A 14,676-nucleotide genomic window follows, 5' to 3' on the forward strand; every position below is an offset into this window, starting at 1 on the left:
CAATGCATATTTATGCGGACGGACGCACCGGTCTTAAATAAAAATGTTTATATACACAGAAAATAAAACGGGTGATAAAACACAACCTTGCAGGGCCTCTCGGTTAATAATGAGCTGCAAGCTATATGAGCTATATGCGTTCTCAGGGTTTTCTTATCCAAACAATGAGGCCTCTATTACAACCTGCAGATAATACGGCTTCTGTAACAACATCCACCCACAAGCAAACCGCGGCTGGAGGTTTTACACCCTTTTGTATATATATATATATAATATAAAACCAAATATTAAGTCGTCATTCTAAGGTGATTAAAGCAAAAGTTTGGAATTTGCTTGGGTATCAGGCGTGTTTCATTACATGTTGACATACACAGCCGTTTTCACAGTTTCAGAATGCAGGTATAACACATGCTTGGCTGTTACGTTGGCCCCTATAAAATGGTATTCATGTTGACATTTCAGTTTCCCTCAAGAACATATAACACACATCACTCCGATGTTAATCCTTTGACCAAACGTTTGCCTTTGTTGGTTGAATAATGTTGGTTTACCTTTTTTATTGCATGTTCAGAACTTGGTAATGAAGAATCATACCTTTTTAATTGTTTTAGACCTCAATAGAGGTCTACAGCCAAGAGGAATTACTTATATCAGGCATGACTACCCAGGTGAAGCTTTTTTTTCATGTAAAGTGGTGACGAAAAGAAAAAAAACATAGTTTATCGCTTGTTCCTGCAATGAAAAGAGAGAATCATAGTCTCCAGCCTGAGTTGGTGTTTGAGCAAAATGCCAGCAGAGGATTAAAGGCGTTTAACCAGAGCACATGCAGTCCTGATTTAAGAGATGAAACCTGGAAACATCTCTTCAGTCTTGCATTTTCCTATTTTAAGTGTTCTGTTTTTGTTCTTTTTTTAATCTCTTCTCCTTTAGATCTGAAGAATAAATGGCACCTGGTGGTCGACCGTCTGACTGTGCTCTTCCTCAAGTTCCTGGAGTATTTCCACAAACTGCAGCTGTTCATCTGGTGGTTACTGGAGATCCACATCATCAAGATCGTGTCCTGCTACATCGTCATGGTCTCTGTCAAAGAGGTGCGAAAGCAACAGGGAATCACGTTCACCTGTCAAAGATGCTTGAGTTTGAAATGGTCAGCTCCAGGGTAGCGTGTGCGTCATGCATGGTATACATATAAGTGATTTTCTTGGCCTTTACGGATATATACTGTATTGGTATCAAGTTTTTTAAAACACTCAAGTATCGGCTTCAAAAATCTATTTCTGGATCTTTGTTAAATCTATTTTGGAAAACCCCAAAAGACCCAAGTTGTGAGAGTTCACTGTTTTAACTGCTTCCCTCGTGCTACTTCCAAAATGGAAAATTCTCACCACAGGCGTTATTTGTTCATACACTTTTATATGATAAGTTGCTTTATTTTAAAAGGGATTCCACATCATCTGGCTTACATTGTGCCCTGCCAAGCCTTTATTCCCCCACTTGTTCTCATATAAACGGTCCCACAAAAAGGCAATTTTTTAGGTTTGATAATTTCACAATCTTCAATAACTAAGTACATTTAATACAGTTCTGTGGCGAGGAGTTATTCAATTAATAATCACAAATATCAGTTACATTAAACATTGATTTATGTTTTGCTTATACACTGTATAAAATAACTTGATCTCTTTTAGAATAAACCAGGATTGTTTATTACACCGCAGACTGGCCGGTAATAGTCTGGGGGCATTTGGGCGCCCTGTTTTAACTGTTACAGGTTCTGGATGGAAACTAAAGTCCTGGGTTTTCTTGCCGTAAAGCTCTTTGAGTTTGACACAACTGTCTGAGGGGTTTTGTCTGGATAAACTGTTCAGGCGTTTAGATTCTTATTAAAACACACTTTTATAGACTTAATTTTTTCTAATATAATCATTCTTTATTTATGGTCCTTGACCTCTGGTTTGACGTGTGCACTGTGCAGCTCCTTGTTGGAGCGAGACGTCCTACAATCGGAAGATTGCTCGATCCCCAGACCAAGAGAGTGTGTGAATTAGCATGTTAATCAGACACCGGTGGGCAGGTGGTAACGTGCATGGCAGCATCTGCCATCAGTGTATGAATGGGTGTTGACATGTAAAGTGCTTTGAGTGGTCAGAAAGACTTGAAATGTGCTATATAAATGTAGGTACATGTTTTTTTTTATTTTTTTTTTTATTTGCCACATTATTCTTTACTCACCTTTTAAAAAAAGTAAAACCGTGAAATGTAAATAAAATTTAAATACGTTGAGAATGTCAGTGGAAAAGGGATTCATGTGAGTTTTTTTCTCTCTTTGTCCTCGTCGCCTGTATTGTCTCCTGTGCAGGTGTCTTTGTTCAACTACGTGTTCTTGGCGTCCTGGGCCTTTGCGCTGCCCTACAGTCAGTATCGTCGCCTTGCCTCCAGTGTTTGCACTGTCTGGACGTGTGTCATCATCATATGTAAAATGTTGTACCAACTGAAGACTATTAACCCCCCATCCTACTCCAAGAACTGCTCCATGGTAAATATATTACGACATATACGCTACATACTGCCAAACATTATCCTCTCTATCTTGAGTTTCCTCAAGAATCAAATTCTACGACATTTATACAATTATATCTTCTGTCCACAGCCAGACAACTACTCACAGGACCAGATGACTGAGATGCAGGAGTCTCTGCTGTATAAGGGGCCGGTGGATCCAGCCAACTGGGTGGGCCTGGAGAAGTCTGCTGACCTTCTGGGCTACCTCAGGGTGAGCAGTGGAAACATTCAGCAGCTGGACATCACAGCAGGAGAAGAACGACTCATGAAGCTATGATCATGCAAATAAAGAAAAATAGTGAAGGGAACACAATCTAAGGTCTGTTCACTAGTGGTGGCAGCTGGTTACCTACTACATTATACATACAATGACAATATGTTGTATTTCAGGGCGGTTATGACTCACTGCTCCTTTTAAGAGTTTCAAAAAATGAATGCATTCAGAAAGGACTCATTCAAACCTTTTTAAAACACTTATGCATAAGTGTTTTAGTGATGTTTTAAATAGTGAAGGTTGAGCTGGATAAATGAGACTTTGATGATATTGTACGAGTCGTGTGAGAATTTGTAAATGGAGGTTTTGTTCTTGTTTAATGCAGCCTCCTTAAGTTCATCTTTTTTTTTTTTTTTTTTTACAGTCAATTAACCAATCCGTTAGTGTCTTCACCAAAACAAACCCATATTTAAAGATATTCTCCATCTTTGCAGAACAACCTCTTGATGCTGGCTCTGTTAGGATTTGAGGTGACCATCTATCGCCATCAAGAATACTTCCGACTGAGGAACAAACTGTCGCCACCGGCCGCCAGGATCATCTTCCACGACATCACCCGGCAGCATCTGGACCTCGGCATCGTCAGCTTCATCAAATACTTCATTAACTACTTCTTCTACAAATTTGGACTTGAGGTATAGAAGAGCGAGAAGAGCGGCCGAATTAGTTTTTTACCTGGAAACGTGGTTTCATGTCTTTATTGCTTGTGTGTTTCCTTCAGACGTGCCTGCTGTTAGGGGTCAATGTCATCGGGCAGCGAATGGACTTCTACGCCATGCTTCACGCCTTCGCCTTGATTGCAGTCATGTATAGACGCAGGAGGAAAGCCATCGCTGAGATCTGGCCCAAGTATTGCTTCTTCCTGGCCTCCATGATCACTTTCCAGTACTTTGTCTGCATCGGGATTCCACCAGCAGCCTGTAAAGGTTGGTGTGAACGGCCAGATTGTATTTATTGATCTTATTCCAGGCGACGATAGACGACTCTTGTCATAATTGATTCATCAGGTTATTTCTACAGTCAATGAGTCATCATCAAGTGTATAAAATGTCAAAAAATGGTGACAAATGCTCATTATAAGTTCCCAAAGTCATAGAATTTCTTGTTTTGATCAACCAATAGACCCAAACCTACAGTATTGGATTTATAATGATATAAATTACAAAAAAAAGCATATTTACATTTTAATCCTGAACAAAGTTAGATATTTTAGTGTATTTAATAGATTTTAATGAATTATCCAAGTGTTTTTAAGTTTTTTTTTTCTCCATGAACTATTCATTTATTATTACAGTACTATGATTTTTTAACCTTGCTGAAACTTTGCTTTGAATGATGCTGTAGGATCAAAATGTGTTTCATAAATTAAACAAAAATAGAGCATTAAAAAAGAACAACAGGACATCACATGAAAACGGTTGGTCGTCTTTGTTTGTGATCTATTCGTTACCATGACAAGCCCCTCATCAGCCCGGTCTTGTCAAGTACATTTCGAAGGAACATACATTGTCCTGGAATATGTTTGTATTTGATTCATCACAAATACGATTAATCGAATTCTTCACAATTCCACAAAGGTAGGAGGGCGAGGTGGATGGATGGTTCAAACAAATGCTTGACTTTCACCCAGGAGACCGATGTTCATGTCCTGTATGAAACCAAAAGTAGCACTTTGTAAACCCAAAACATGATCTTTTACTAATCTTCACCATGTAGTTTTGTGCCTAACTAAAAGTAATTCTGAATGGCGTTAATAACACAATTCTGATCTTGTACAAATATTATGTAACATATTTTTGGTTCTGACACAAGAAAAGTACAATGCCAATATTTCATTATGGGTTGCTTTTATTGTCAGTCCTGTGCTCCACCAATAAACCTGACCTTTACATAGGGATCTTACGACATCCGTCATGATAATGGTGCATGTTTTAATTTCAGACTACCCCTGGAGGTTTCCCAAATCTACTACAGACTCCAATGTGATCAAGTGGCTCTATGTTCCAGATTTCCGCACCCAACCCAATCCATCGTTCCTCATCTGTAGGTTTTCTGATTTTTTAAACACGTAGTAGTAATGATGCTGACGATTGTCATCATAGTTTCCCGTGTTGGCCAGCATGACTTGGATTTCTCCTCTCCTCTCTTCTAGATGACTTCATGTTGCTGCTGTGTGCCTCTCTCCAGAGGCAGGTGTTTGATGACGAGAACAAAGCGGCCGTCCGCATCATGGCTGGAGACAACGTGGAGATTTGCAGAGACCTGGATGCAGCCACTTTCAGCATCCACAACCCTGTCCCCGACTTCATCCACTGCAGGTACGTCAACTTACACTAACGTTATACTACCTTTACCCTGCTGCAGGAAGTGGCTAATCATGTGTGTGTATATGTATATGTATGTATATGTGTATATTGATACTAGACTTATTTTACAACACTAAAATTAGATTTTACAGCAAATTCACTTGAACCAGTTGTTATCATTTTGATGCAATTGGAGCTTGACTGAACTGGCATTAACATCGAGGACAACAAGACACAGAAATGGAAAGGAAGTGAAGTAGCCAACCGAATTGATGCTTAATGATATTAGATGCCTATAATTAAGTAAAAAGCTAAATGTGTTCAAAACGAGCTGCATTGTATTTGTGTCATGCATGGGTTTTATCCCACTTGTGGTTTCTACGTGGAGTTGAGGCTTTGTTTATATCTTTGTAAGAGTAAAGTATTAAGTTTTACCAATGTTGTGATTTAATCCTGCCAATGCAGAAATGTATCTATTTTGGTCCATGATGTATGAGATGGTAACGCAGCATAGGAAATAAATGATTTTATGTAACATACCCCTTGGTGTATGTTCAAGACCTGCTAGATGCTAATACTACTTTAAGTCCTGTAATTCTATTTATAATGGTCTCTTTGGAAAATTATAAAAATAATACTCTTTGCAGCAGGCAAAACATATCACATACGTATTATTTACATCATCTTCATCATCGGTTTTTCATTTGTAAATATTGTTCTACCCAAATGAGATAACAGTATAAATTAGATTTTTACACAAGCAATAATCAATCAAACCAATAGGAAGACTCCTTTAGTAACACGCTGGTGAACATAGTGGCGTGTTTAGCTAGCAGCTGAAGAGACAGATATTATGGTTGGTGGAGACAAAAATCAGAACTAAAACAGAGTAAATATTAGACTTGCATACATTATGCGAACATAAAGACAAACAACATGTGGTCGGTTGCACATGGGACACAAGCAAGGTCTCCTGGGTGAAAGTCCTGTGTTTGCCCGTCCCATCCATCCTTCCATCCCAGTCGCCCTGAGTCGTTGTGAGCTACAACAACACACTCCCGGAGCTCTTGCTCCTTGCGTCTAATATTAACACAGATGGGTTTACATTGGAGTTAATTGAAAGCATGTTGCATCTTATTCAGATGCTTAAAGGTGCCTCGTGGGTCCGTATCAGATGCCGTGGGGTGCGACGGATGTCAGTGTTGTGTGTCAGTGTTGTGTTTCTATCGCCCCCAAGTGGCCAAAAACAATGCACGCATGTTTAAAACAAAAAGGGTTCTGTTGTGCAAAGTCACCAAGTAGAGCTTTGAACTCAGCAATCGGGTAAAAGGCAGTGAAGCAGGCTGGTAACAGATGGTTGCAGCTTTAGACGTGTAAAAAAGGTATACTTTCCTAGTTTCAGCAACACTGTGGTACTGTCGAGAAAGAAGCTTGCTTGCTTGCTGTGTACCCCAGCCTCTCCAGTAGAGCTGCTCAGAGGCAGAGTCAGTAGAAAACCGTTGTTACTGTGTAACTGTAGAAAAGTGTGGTAGTGCTGAATCAGAGTAAACTCGCAGGAAATCCCTTATCATGGATAAATAAAGGTCAGAAAGATGACAGTAGCTCAGTGAGAGATGTTATTGAATACCTAATGTATTTACATAATTCTGCAGTTTGGCCGTCGTCCAATCATTGAATCTAGAACTACATACTGACTTTGCTCATGAAAAAAAAAAGAGCGAAAGAGGGTTTTGAGAGGCAGTTAGAGAGCATCCTGACCTGTCCACAGTCATTGATTATGTGCTCTTGGCATTCCACTGTTTTGATGCTCAAAGTGGACAAGTCTTTTATTAACGCACTCTGTGTCCATCAACAAGCCCTCGTAGAAAGAAAGATGGCTGTAGAGCCCGTCTGTCCACGCCACTGCAGCTCTGCACTTATTCCATCGTTTCCCTCTAGGATCAAATTACGGATACAGGGTGGTGGGGGGGGGGGGGGGGGGGGGGAATCCATAATCCACAAAAACACTCTGTCCGTCACTCCGCGGCTCAGACGCTTTTGCCCTCTACTCTAACTCAATAAATAGCTTTTAAGTATGGAAAAGGTATTTCTCCCCGTGATGAAGAAGCGCACTCACTCAGCCATTCCGGCCCATCATGGCGTGTCGTCCGATCCAAGCCCACTTCATCAGAGCTGCTTTCTAAACGGTGCAGCTGTTTTTGTGGTCCCGTGTTTTCCCCAAGTCCATCACATTATTGACGTTGCTTCCGATGTTTTCGCTCCACGCGTCACATTAACGGTGTCTACTACACACGCATGCTTTTAGCATGTTTATGTTAGACGCACGCAGGTACGTGAAATGACCATGATGCATCTGTGCTGATTGACAGGAGTCGGGTTTCAGGTCTGGTTCCCTTTCATTGATCAGACTCTTACCGGTGTCCTGACACTAAGTGATACACTAAGTGTGATTGATGGGCAGATTATGCACACAAGCAACAGAGCGAACTCAAATGTTGTTTTGACTTTTATTATGTGGTGAGCGTGCATCCTTATTAGCAACTTAGCTCAGCTGGTCAGGATCCTAGACTTTGAACTTTGCCCCATCTCAAATGAGTCAAATGAAGCGGAATTTATTAAACATAAGGAATCAAGCTGGATTTGGGGAAAATATGTGCATAAATATACATGTCTTTCTCTCTGCATGAAGAAATGTTGGGCATGAAAGTTTAGTTTCTGACCTTGGGAAGAGTAGTTTCTCAACTCAAGGTCCACTTTGTAGGTTTTATCTTTAGCTTTCAACCACATCTCACTCTCTTCATCATTATTTGGGGTTTGCTCAGGCGTCATACAGGTGTATGTTCTGTTGTCATAGGTGGTTCACATGGCTCTGGAAAATGCTAATTGAACAAATTCAGATGCTATCAGATTAAAATTGACACCTCTCTATAAGTGGTGGAAGAAGTGTGGAAATAATGTTACAAATACAAGTTTTTATTTAGTTCAAGTAGAAAGAATTAGCATTTGTAGCTGCTAAAGTGTCAGAAAACCAAAATATATCTATTGAATTTGCGTTCTCTATAGAAAAACAGCACTAATGGATTGGTTTCACCACTGTCCTCTAGGTCCTACCTGGACATGCTGAAGGTCATCACGTTTAGCTACCTGTTCTGGTTTGTCCTCACCATCATCTTCATCACGGGGACAACGCGTATCAGCATCTTCTGCATGGGCTACCTGGTGGCATGCTTCTACTTCCTGCTCTTTGGCGGCGACCTGTTGCTCAAACCAATCAAAAAGATCCTCCACTACTGGGACTTCCTGATCGCCTACAACATCTTTGTAATCACCATGAAAAACATTTTGTCCGTGAGTATCTCAAACTGTACGTCAACATCAGTGATGGACAAATCCTACATAAAGTACATGTGAGGTGATCTAAGTTTACATTTTAAAACATCTGTCTGCATGAATGTAGAAGAAAAACACATTCACTTCTTTGTTGTGATTAATTTACCGGTAGTTCATATTAATGCTCCCTGTACATTATGTGGAATCAAATGTTTTAACATTCAAAGATGAAATATATTAAAAAGGAGTTGCTGGATATGAGTATATAATGGAGTATTGTTGTTCTCAGATCCTGGCTTGTGGCTACATCAACACTCTGATTGCGAACCAGTGCTGGTTGATCCAGTTGTTCGGTCTGGCCTGCACCATCCACGAATACGACATCAAAATCAGTGAAGCAGAAGCGAGTGAGTGGACTCAGCATGTGACTTCTTAGTGCATCTTAGAATAACCATTCCCTTTTTTAGATTTAAGGTCTATCTTTCAGGGCCTATTTCTTCAGTACATTGTTTGGGTTAAACTTACTCGACTTTAACAATCTCACAATGACACAGTAAGATGTACGCACAATCGGATAACACTGATAACTACGGAAGCCCTGAAAAGGTAAGTGAGAACAAAACAAGCTGGTGATCCATTTTCTATGTCTTTCTCTCCCGCATTTATGAATTAAGAACAGGTGAAAAAAAGTTTTGGCAAGTGTTTGTTGTTGTAATACTGGCTTTGGCCACAGGAGGCTGAAGTGAACCACAATATTGGACTAAACGCATTCATGTTTTCCCTAACTGCAGATTTGGGAACTGCAATTGAAATCCATTCTAGCCAAAAAGAAAGACATGACAGTAACGTTACTAATAACTTGCAAACACATGATATATGAACCTTGTGTTTTAGAGAGCGTTGAAAACTCATGACACGGGGGTAGTGACGCACATCAGCCTCCTGTGGCTGAAATGAGTATTACAATAACAAACACATAATGATCCTGGCAAAAACCTTGTTTTTTCACCTGCTCTGAAGTCATATGTATAGAAGAGAAAATAATTTAGATCAGACATGGAAAACGGATCATCAGAATGTTTTTGTTCGCCTCTCTCTGGGCCTCCAGGTAACAGTCTCCATTGACCTCCTTAAGAAATCCCCCTCTTTCACTGATCATTAGAGCTGTGCGAGCTGCCCAGCAACGAGGCCGGGATCATCTGGGACAGTATCTGCTTCGCCTGCCTGCTGCTGCAGAGACGAGTCTTCATGAGCTACTACTTCCTCCACGTGGTGGCCGACATCAGAGCGTCGCAGATCCTTGCCTGCAGGTATGCAGATGTGTAGAGATGCTGGGATTTTTCCTGCCATTACATGCTTAAAAAGTCTACTGGGGAAAAGGTCTAAGAATCGGATTCATCTGAGAATAATAAAGACACAAGATGGACAGACTCCGTATAAAGGGAAAGATATCAGTGCTAAGATGTTTTAGTTTGCTCAACAGAAACTGCAGTAAGAGACATTTTTTATGACAAAGGTATTTCAGCACAATCTACTTCAGAATTATAACATAGTATTTATTATTAACAGTGTTCTGGTTGAGAGGTTGTGTGAAATTGTTTCGGCTACCGAAGAAAGGGAATATACTGTATGTCTGGTCAGTAAATAGTATGATGAAATACGGTATGATCGAACCTTCACATTCTGACAACGGGATGTTTTGAACATTTGATTGTGTTTCAGAGGGGCGGAGCTTTTCCAGGCCACAATAGTGAAGGCGGTGAGAGCCAGACTGGAGGAAGAGCGCAAATCTGTGGAGCAGCTGAAGAGACAGTGAGACTCCAAATGTTTGACTTACTCCACGTGGTGTAATGTTCGAGTTCAATATGCAATACTAGGGGTCGTTTTGAAACAGGGTGTCACGATATATGGGTATTAACGATAACTGCGATATTTAAAAAAAAATGTGATGTATAAAAATGATATAATATAATGATATGTTAACAATACATGATTTTATGAATATATTAATATTTTTTTCTTTTCAAATTTTCCATATACTTCATGATAATATCGTTATCGTGAATACTTTTGGCCATGAAGCTCTAAGGCACATTACAATAAGGTATATCAGGCTTTAGGCATCATCTGTAAATAAAATGTATGAATATGTATGAATTAGGAATTTTTGTCATTTCACAGGATTTGACTGCTAGAGAACTTTAGAATATAGTTGCACTGAAACATCAAGCCCACTTCCTTCTATTTCACAACTTTGAATATGTTTTGAAGCGTCTCAATTTAGTCCAGATGTAGACATGATTAAGACGGCCATTTAAAATCCCTTCTGTGTTAAAAGCAACTCCTGGCTCGGTCTTTCCCGTTTCCAGGAAGCCGTTTGCTCACTTTATCATACAACATAACGTCAATGTGTTCCCACCACTTACGCGTACCTCAGAAGTTACTCATAAGCGCTGATAATATCCACTCAAACGCTCTAATGAGCACTCCGCTGTTTCGTAACGTACGCTAATTTGTGTATGAAGCCTGGAGATGTTTATGGTCAGTCTGTCAGGCCATCAGTGATGTTCCTCTGTGTCGATACTTTGTGTCTCTTCACTGCCTCTCTGATCTAATCAGGATGGAGCGCATTAAGGTGAGGCAGCAAAAGTTTAAGAGGGGCAAGGAGAGGATGCTGAGCATGGCACAGGAGTCTGGAGAAGGACAGACCCTCGTCCAGCCCGAGGAGGACGATGATGATGGTATGGCGACTGCTGCCAGGGCCTTCCCTCCGTGCAGTCAGTGTTAGAAAAGTTGGTGTTAAGGTTATCTGTTTGCTAGTCGCGCTCAAAGAAGACGTGTGTCAATGCCTCAATACCTAATTCATTAACAGATGTTGTATGTGTGATGTATTTCCATTAGTGTTTGAGCAGTTTAATAGAGTAAAAAATATGCCTTGAAGTTTGCAGAAGAATTTTCTTATGAAATGTTGATGTATTTGTGAAATTTTAGGAGCACAGCGAACGAAAGCCAAGACCAAAAAAAAGCAGTGGTGGAGGCCGTGGGTTGACCATGCTTCCAGTAGGTTGACCCCCCAACCCCCTTTTATCTCTTCCTCCACTCTGATTGGCCCTTGTGTCCTTGACCAGAACGCTGAGGATTCCCATACTGCCCTTGGGCTCTGAAGGCACCAACCCACAATAGTCTCAGTCCATCCAGACTTTAGTCCTTTTCTGTCTCTATTTAAGGGCCCTTGTAACTACCTGTAGCTCTTGTGTACACTACGGCTGGAGAGGCTCTCCAGTTTCAAGACGATCCATAAAACCGTGTCAGTGACGGTGCAGAGCAGGGTTGCCTTAAATAGACACGGTGAGACGTTCAAAGCGAGAGAAAATGACGGATGTCTGGAGGTTTGTGCATTGTTTAATCATCGGTCTCACCTAAAGAGCCCACAGTAGAGAATCTCTCTGTTGTAAAACATTTTCATGCAAAGACATGAAGTCAACTCGACTTTATTCTCAGTACTGGAATAAAGGATGAAAGAGTTTGTTCATTCTTTGCCTGTAGACATGATCACCAAGCAGGAGAAAATACAACAATTTGACCAAATATATATATATAAAATAACCATTACAGTCTATTTGTGGTAAATAATGAAAAAGGAAATACCAGCATCTTTCTGAGTGGTTGCCTGTTTGGTTTGAACTCATGTCTCATGTCGTTCTCCAACCCCCCCACATGACATTTTGCAAATGATTTGTCCATTTCATCTCTTTGTCATTGCGTCTCCATACCCCAGCATCCTCCCTCACCCCCAGCCCACTGCAGTTCTGCTCAAGGACATAAGTCAGCCTTGTCTATCCTGCTTAACTACTGTAGACAGGAGTCACTCGCTCTGTCGAGTGTCTTAAAGGCAACTGTGCTTACTGGAATAAGAGTCTTTAATAGACACCCTTTATTGTGCTTTGTGCTCATAGTTATAGCAGTCATACTAACATTGTGCTTTCTGCATTTTCCGTTTCATCCTTTTTGATGTTTTTGTGTGCGTGTCTATATCACAACATACTGTAGACTCACTTAAATGTTTAATACGGAGTGAATTACTTAGAATTGAACAGTAAGTAGTTTCGTTTTCCTGTATCTTCCTTTCAGCAAGGGAACCTTCTCTGAACGTCTTTTTAATGTTGTTGAAATAAAATTTAAAAAAGCCTCTGTTTGACTGAATGTAACTACACTTTGCCCTCTGCCCGCCCTCAGTGGTCAGAAGTGGAGACTATTACTTGTTTGAAACTGACAGTGAGGAGGGGGAGGAAGAGGAGGAGAAAAAAGATGAGGAACCGCCAAAGAAGTCAGCGTTTCAGGTGACTTCCAGTGGTGTGAACAAAATTGGATTATGTGTTTTTTTTAATTATTATTATTGATGAGGATGTTGCACTCACTTTATTTAAGTACTTGAAATATAGTACTTTTTTATCCATTACATTTACTGGATTCAAGGAAATTGAAGTACCAATACAACAATGTAAAAAAAACCTCCAATACAAGTAAAAGCCTCACATACTGTACTGAAGTATGTTTAAGTATATGTATAAGTACTGATTCTGCAGTTGTTGTTGTATTAACCTGTGAACATGCCAAGCTAGTCGTGTTTAGTGCAGTAGTCCCAACATAAGGGTTCTAACTCTTTAATTCTTTGTTTCTATTTTTTGTAATGCTGGATATTCTTAAGTCTACGGGCCTCAAACAGTTATTTAAATGAAACAAGGTTAAATGTCTTTTTGAATAAACATCCCATATGCATCATAAATATGACAGGAGGCCCCAACTAGACACCTCTGTCAGTCAGTTTTTCTTGTTTAATACCTTAATGTGAAAAGTAACTCATGACTATGTACAACATTCCTCTAAATGAAGTGAAGTAAAAGTATTACGGTAAATGTACTAAGTTACTATTAACTATTAAATACATTTTAGGATTTTTGATTTTTAATGCATGAGGTTTACTTTGTTATATTGCTAAATTTATGAAGGATTAACGCTATTAGGGTCTTGAATACTAACATTAAGGAGATGTGATTCACCTGCACGCTATCCAAATCCTCTTTTGTTCACTGTCTCCTAACAGAGTTGACCTCCATGTTGTCTCTAATAACATGTAATCATTTTCTACTAATCCTCTCCCTCTGTCTCTCTGTAGCGAGCCATTGGGAAGTTTGTCTCTGCTGTTCTGGCTTTGCCCAAGTCTATCATTAAGCTGCCTAAAACTATACTGCAGTATCTAGTCAAGGCAGGCAAGGTACTCACCACCGGACCTGATGGGCACCGCTTGCTTTCTGCATGAACATCTGCAACTTTAAGTATCAAGTAACGCCGTAGAAAACTGCCTTCCCAGGGCATGTTGGGTCTAATAACGAAATGTTAAATATATTCACACAACACAGTAATGAGTTGATTCATCTTGCATGCAATCGCTCATTTGGAGCTGGAAGAGAAATGGCCTTTGCTCCTTTGCTTATTGTTTTGGCTTGAAATGTGTTGCATGAGCTGCAGCATTACTCTGACATGATCTTGTGTTGTGTTCCGTGTTTCCTGTCTGTTTAAACTTTTCATTTGCTCTACTGCTGTAAGCTTGGAGCATGTATAAGCTATCGTGATCAGTGAACCATTATTGGCAGTTTTTGTGTTAATATTAAAAGTGTTAATTCCGTGCACGCCATTAATTCTAAGACTGCAGAAACAGGCAATAGATCACTAGGAATGTTAGATCGTCTTATTAAAGATTTACTGGGCTTTTTGAACTGACTGATTTTGGAAAATATTTCTTGCTGGTGAATTTATGAAGCTATGTGAGAAGCACTTTGAGCTACATGTTGAAGTTTTATGTTGAAATAATTTTGGAAAGTTAAAGTATTGTTTTGAAAATGATCTGTTGTAATGTAAAGTGTGCATGATGTGTATTTGGTTAATTTAAACATGCAAACCACCTTAGATTAGTATTTAATTATTCCTTTTGCTTGTTGTTGCTCAAAATTGACCTCGTGATTATTCTTTTCATTCGTTCATTTCACTAAACTCTTTCTCTCTGCTCTCCAGTTTCTTTATCACGCCTGGATCATAGACCCCAAAGCTGCCCTGAGGGCACGAGCGAAAGAGAAACGCAAATTTTGGAAAAAATACACCAAAGGAGTTAGGCGCAGAAAAAGCAAGAAAGATGGTGAGTCAGTT

At 39.9% G+C, this 14,676-nt stretch overlaps 1 protein-coding gene across 1 annotated transcript in view; it reads left to right on the forward strand.

The window, feature by feature from the left end:
• piezo2b (piezo-type mechanosensitive ion channel component 2b) overlaps positions 1-14,676 on the forward strand; it is a 68,924-nt gene that overhangs the window by 40,340 nt on the left and 13,908 nt on the right. Inside the window, exons 21-36 of the mRNA XM_084007017.1 lie at positions 931-1,091; positions 2,360-2,536; positions 2,651-2,773; positions 3,271-3,471; positions 3,558-3,762; positions 4,778-4,879; positions 4,989-5,154; positions 8,247-8,490; positions 8,762-8,879; positions 9,635-9,782; positions 10,195-10,284; positions 11,092-11,213; positions 11,464-11,532; positions 12,709-12,812; positions 13,649-13,747; positions 14,545-14,665. Of these exons, the coding sequence (XP_083863143.1) occupies positions 931-1,091; positions 2,360-2,536; positions 2,651-2,773; positions 3,271-3,471; positions 3,558-3,762; positions 4,778-4,879; positions 4,989-5,154; positions 8,247-8,490; positions 8,762-8,879; positions 9,635-9,782; positions 10,195-10,284; positions 11,092-11,213; positions 11,464-11,532; positions 12,709-12,812; positions 13,649-13,747; positions 14,545-14,665 (2,250 nt within the window). The remainder of the gene's footprint in view (positions 1-930; positions 1,092-2,359; positions 2,537-2,650; positions 2,774-3,270; positions 3,472-3,557; positions 3,763-4,777; positions 4,880-4,988; positions 5,155-8,246; positions 8,491-8,761; positions 8,880-9,634; positions 9,783-10,194; positions 10,285-11,091; positions 11,214-11,463; positions 11,533-12,708; positions 12,813-13,648; positions 13,748-14,544; positions 14,666-14,676) is intronic.

This window comes from Eutrigla gurnardus, assembly GCF_963514095.1.
Source record: "Eutrigla gurnardus genome assembly, chromosome: 4".
NCBI classification, from domain to species: Eukaryota; Metazoa; Chordata; class Actinopteri; order Perciformes; family Triglidae; genus Eutrigla; species Eutrigla gurnardus.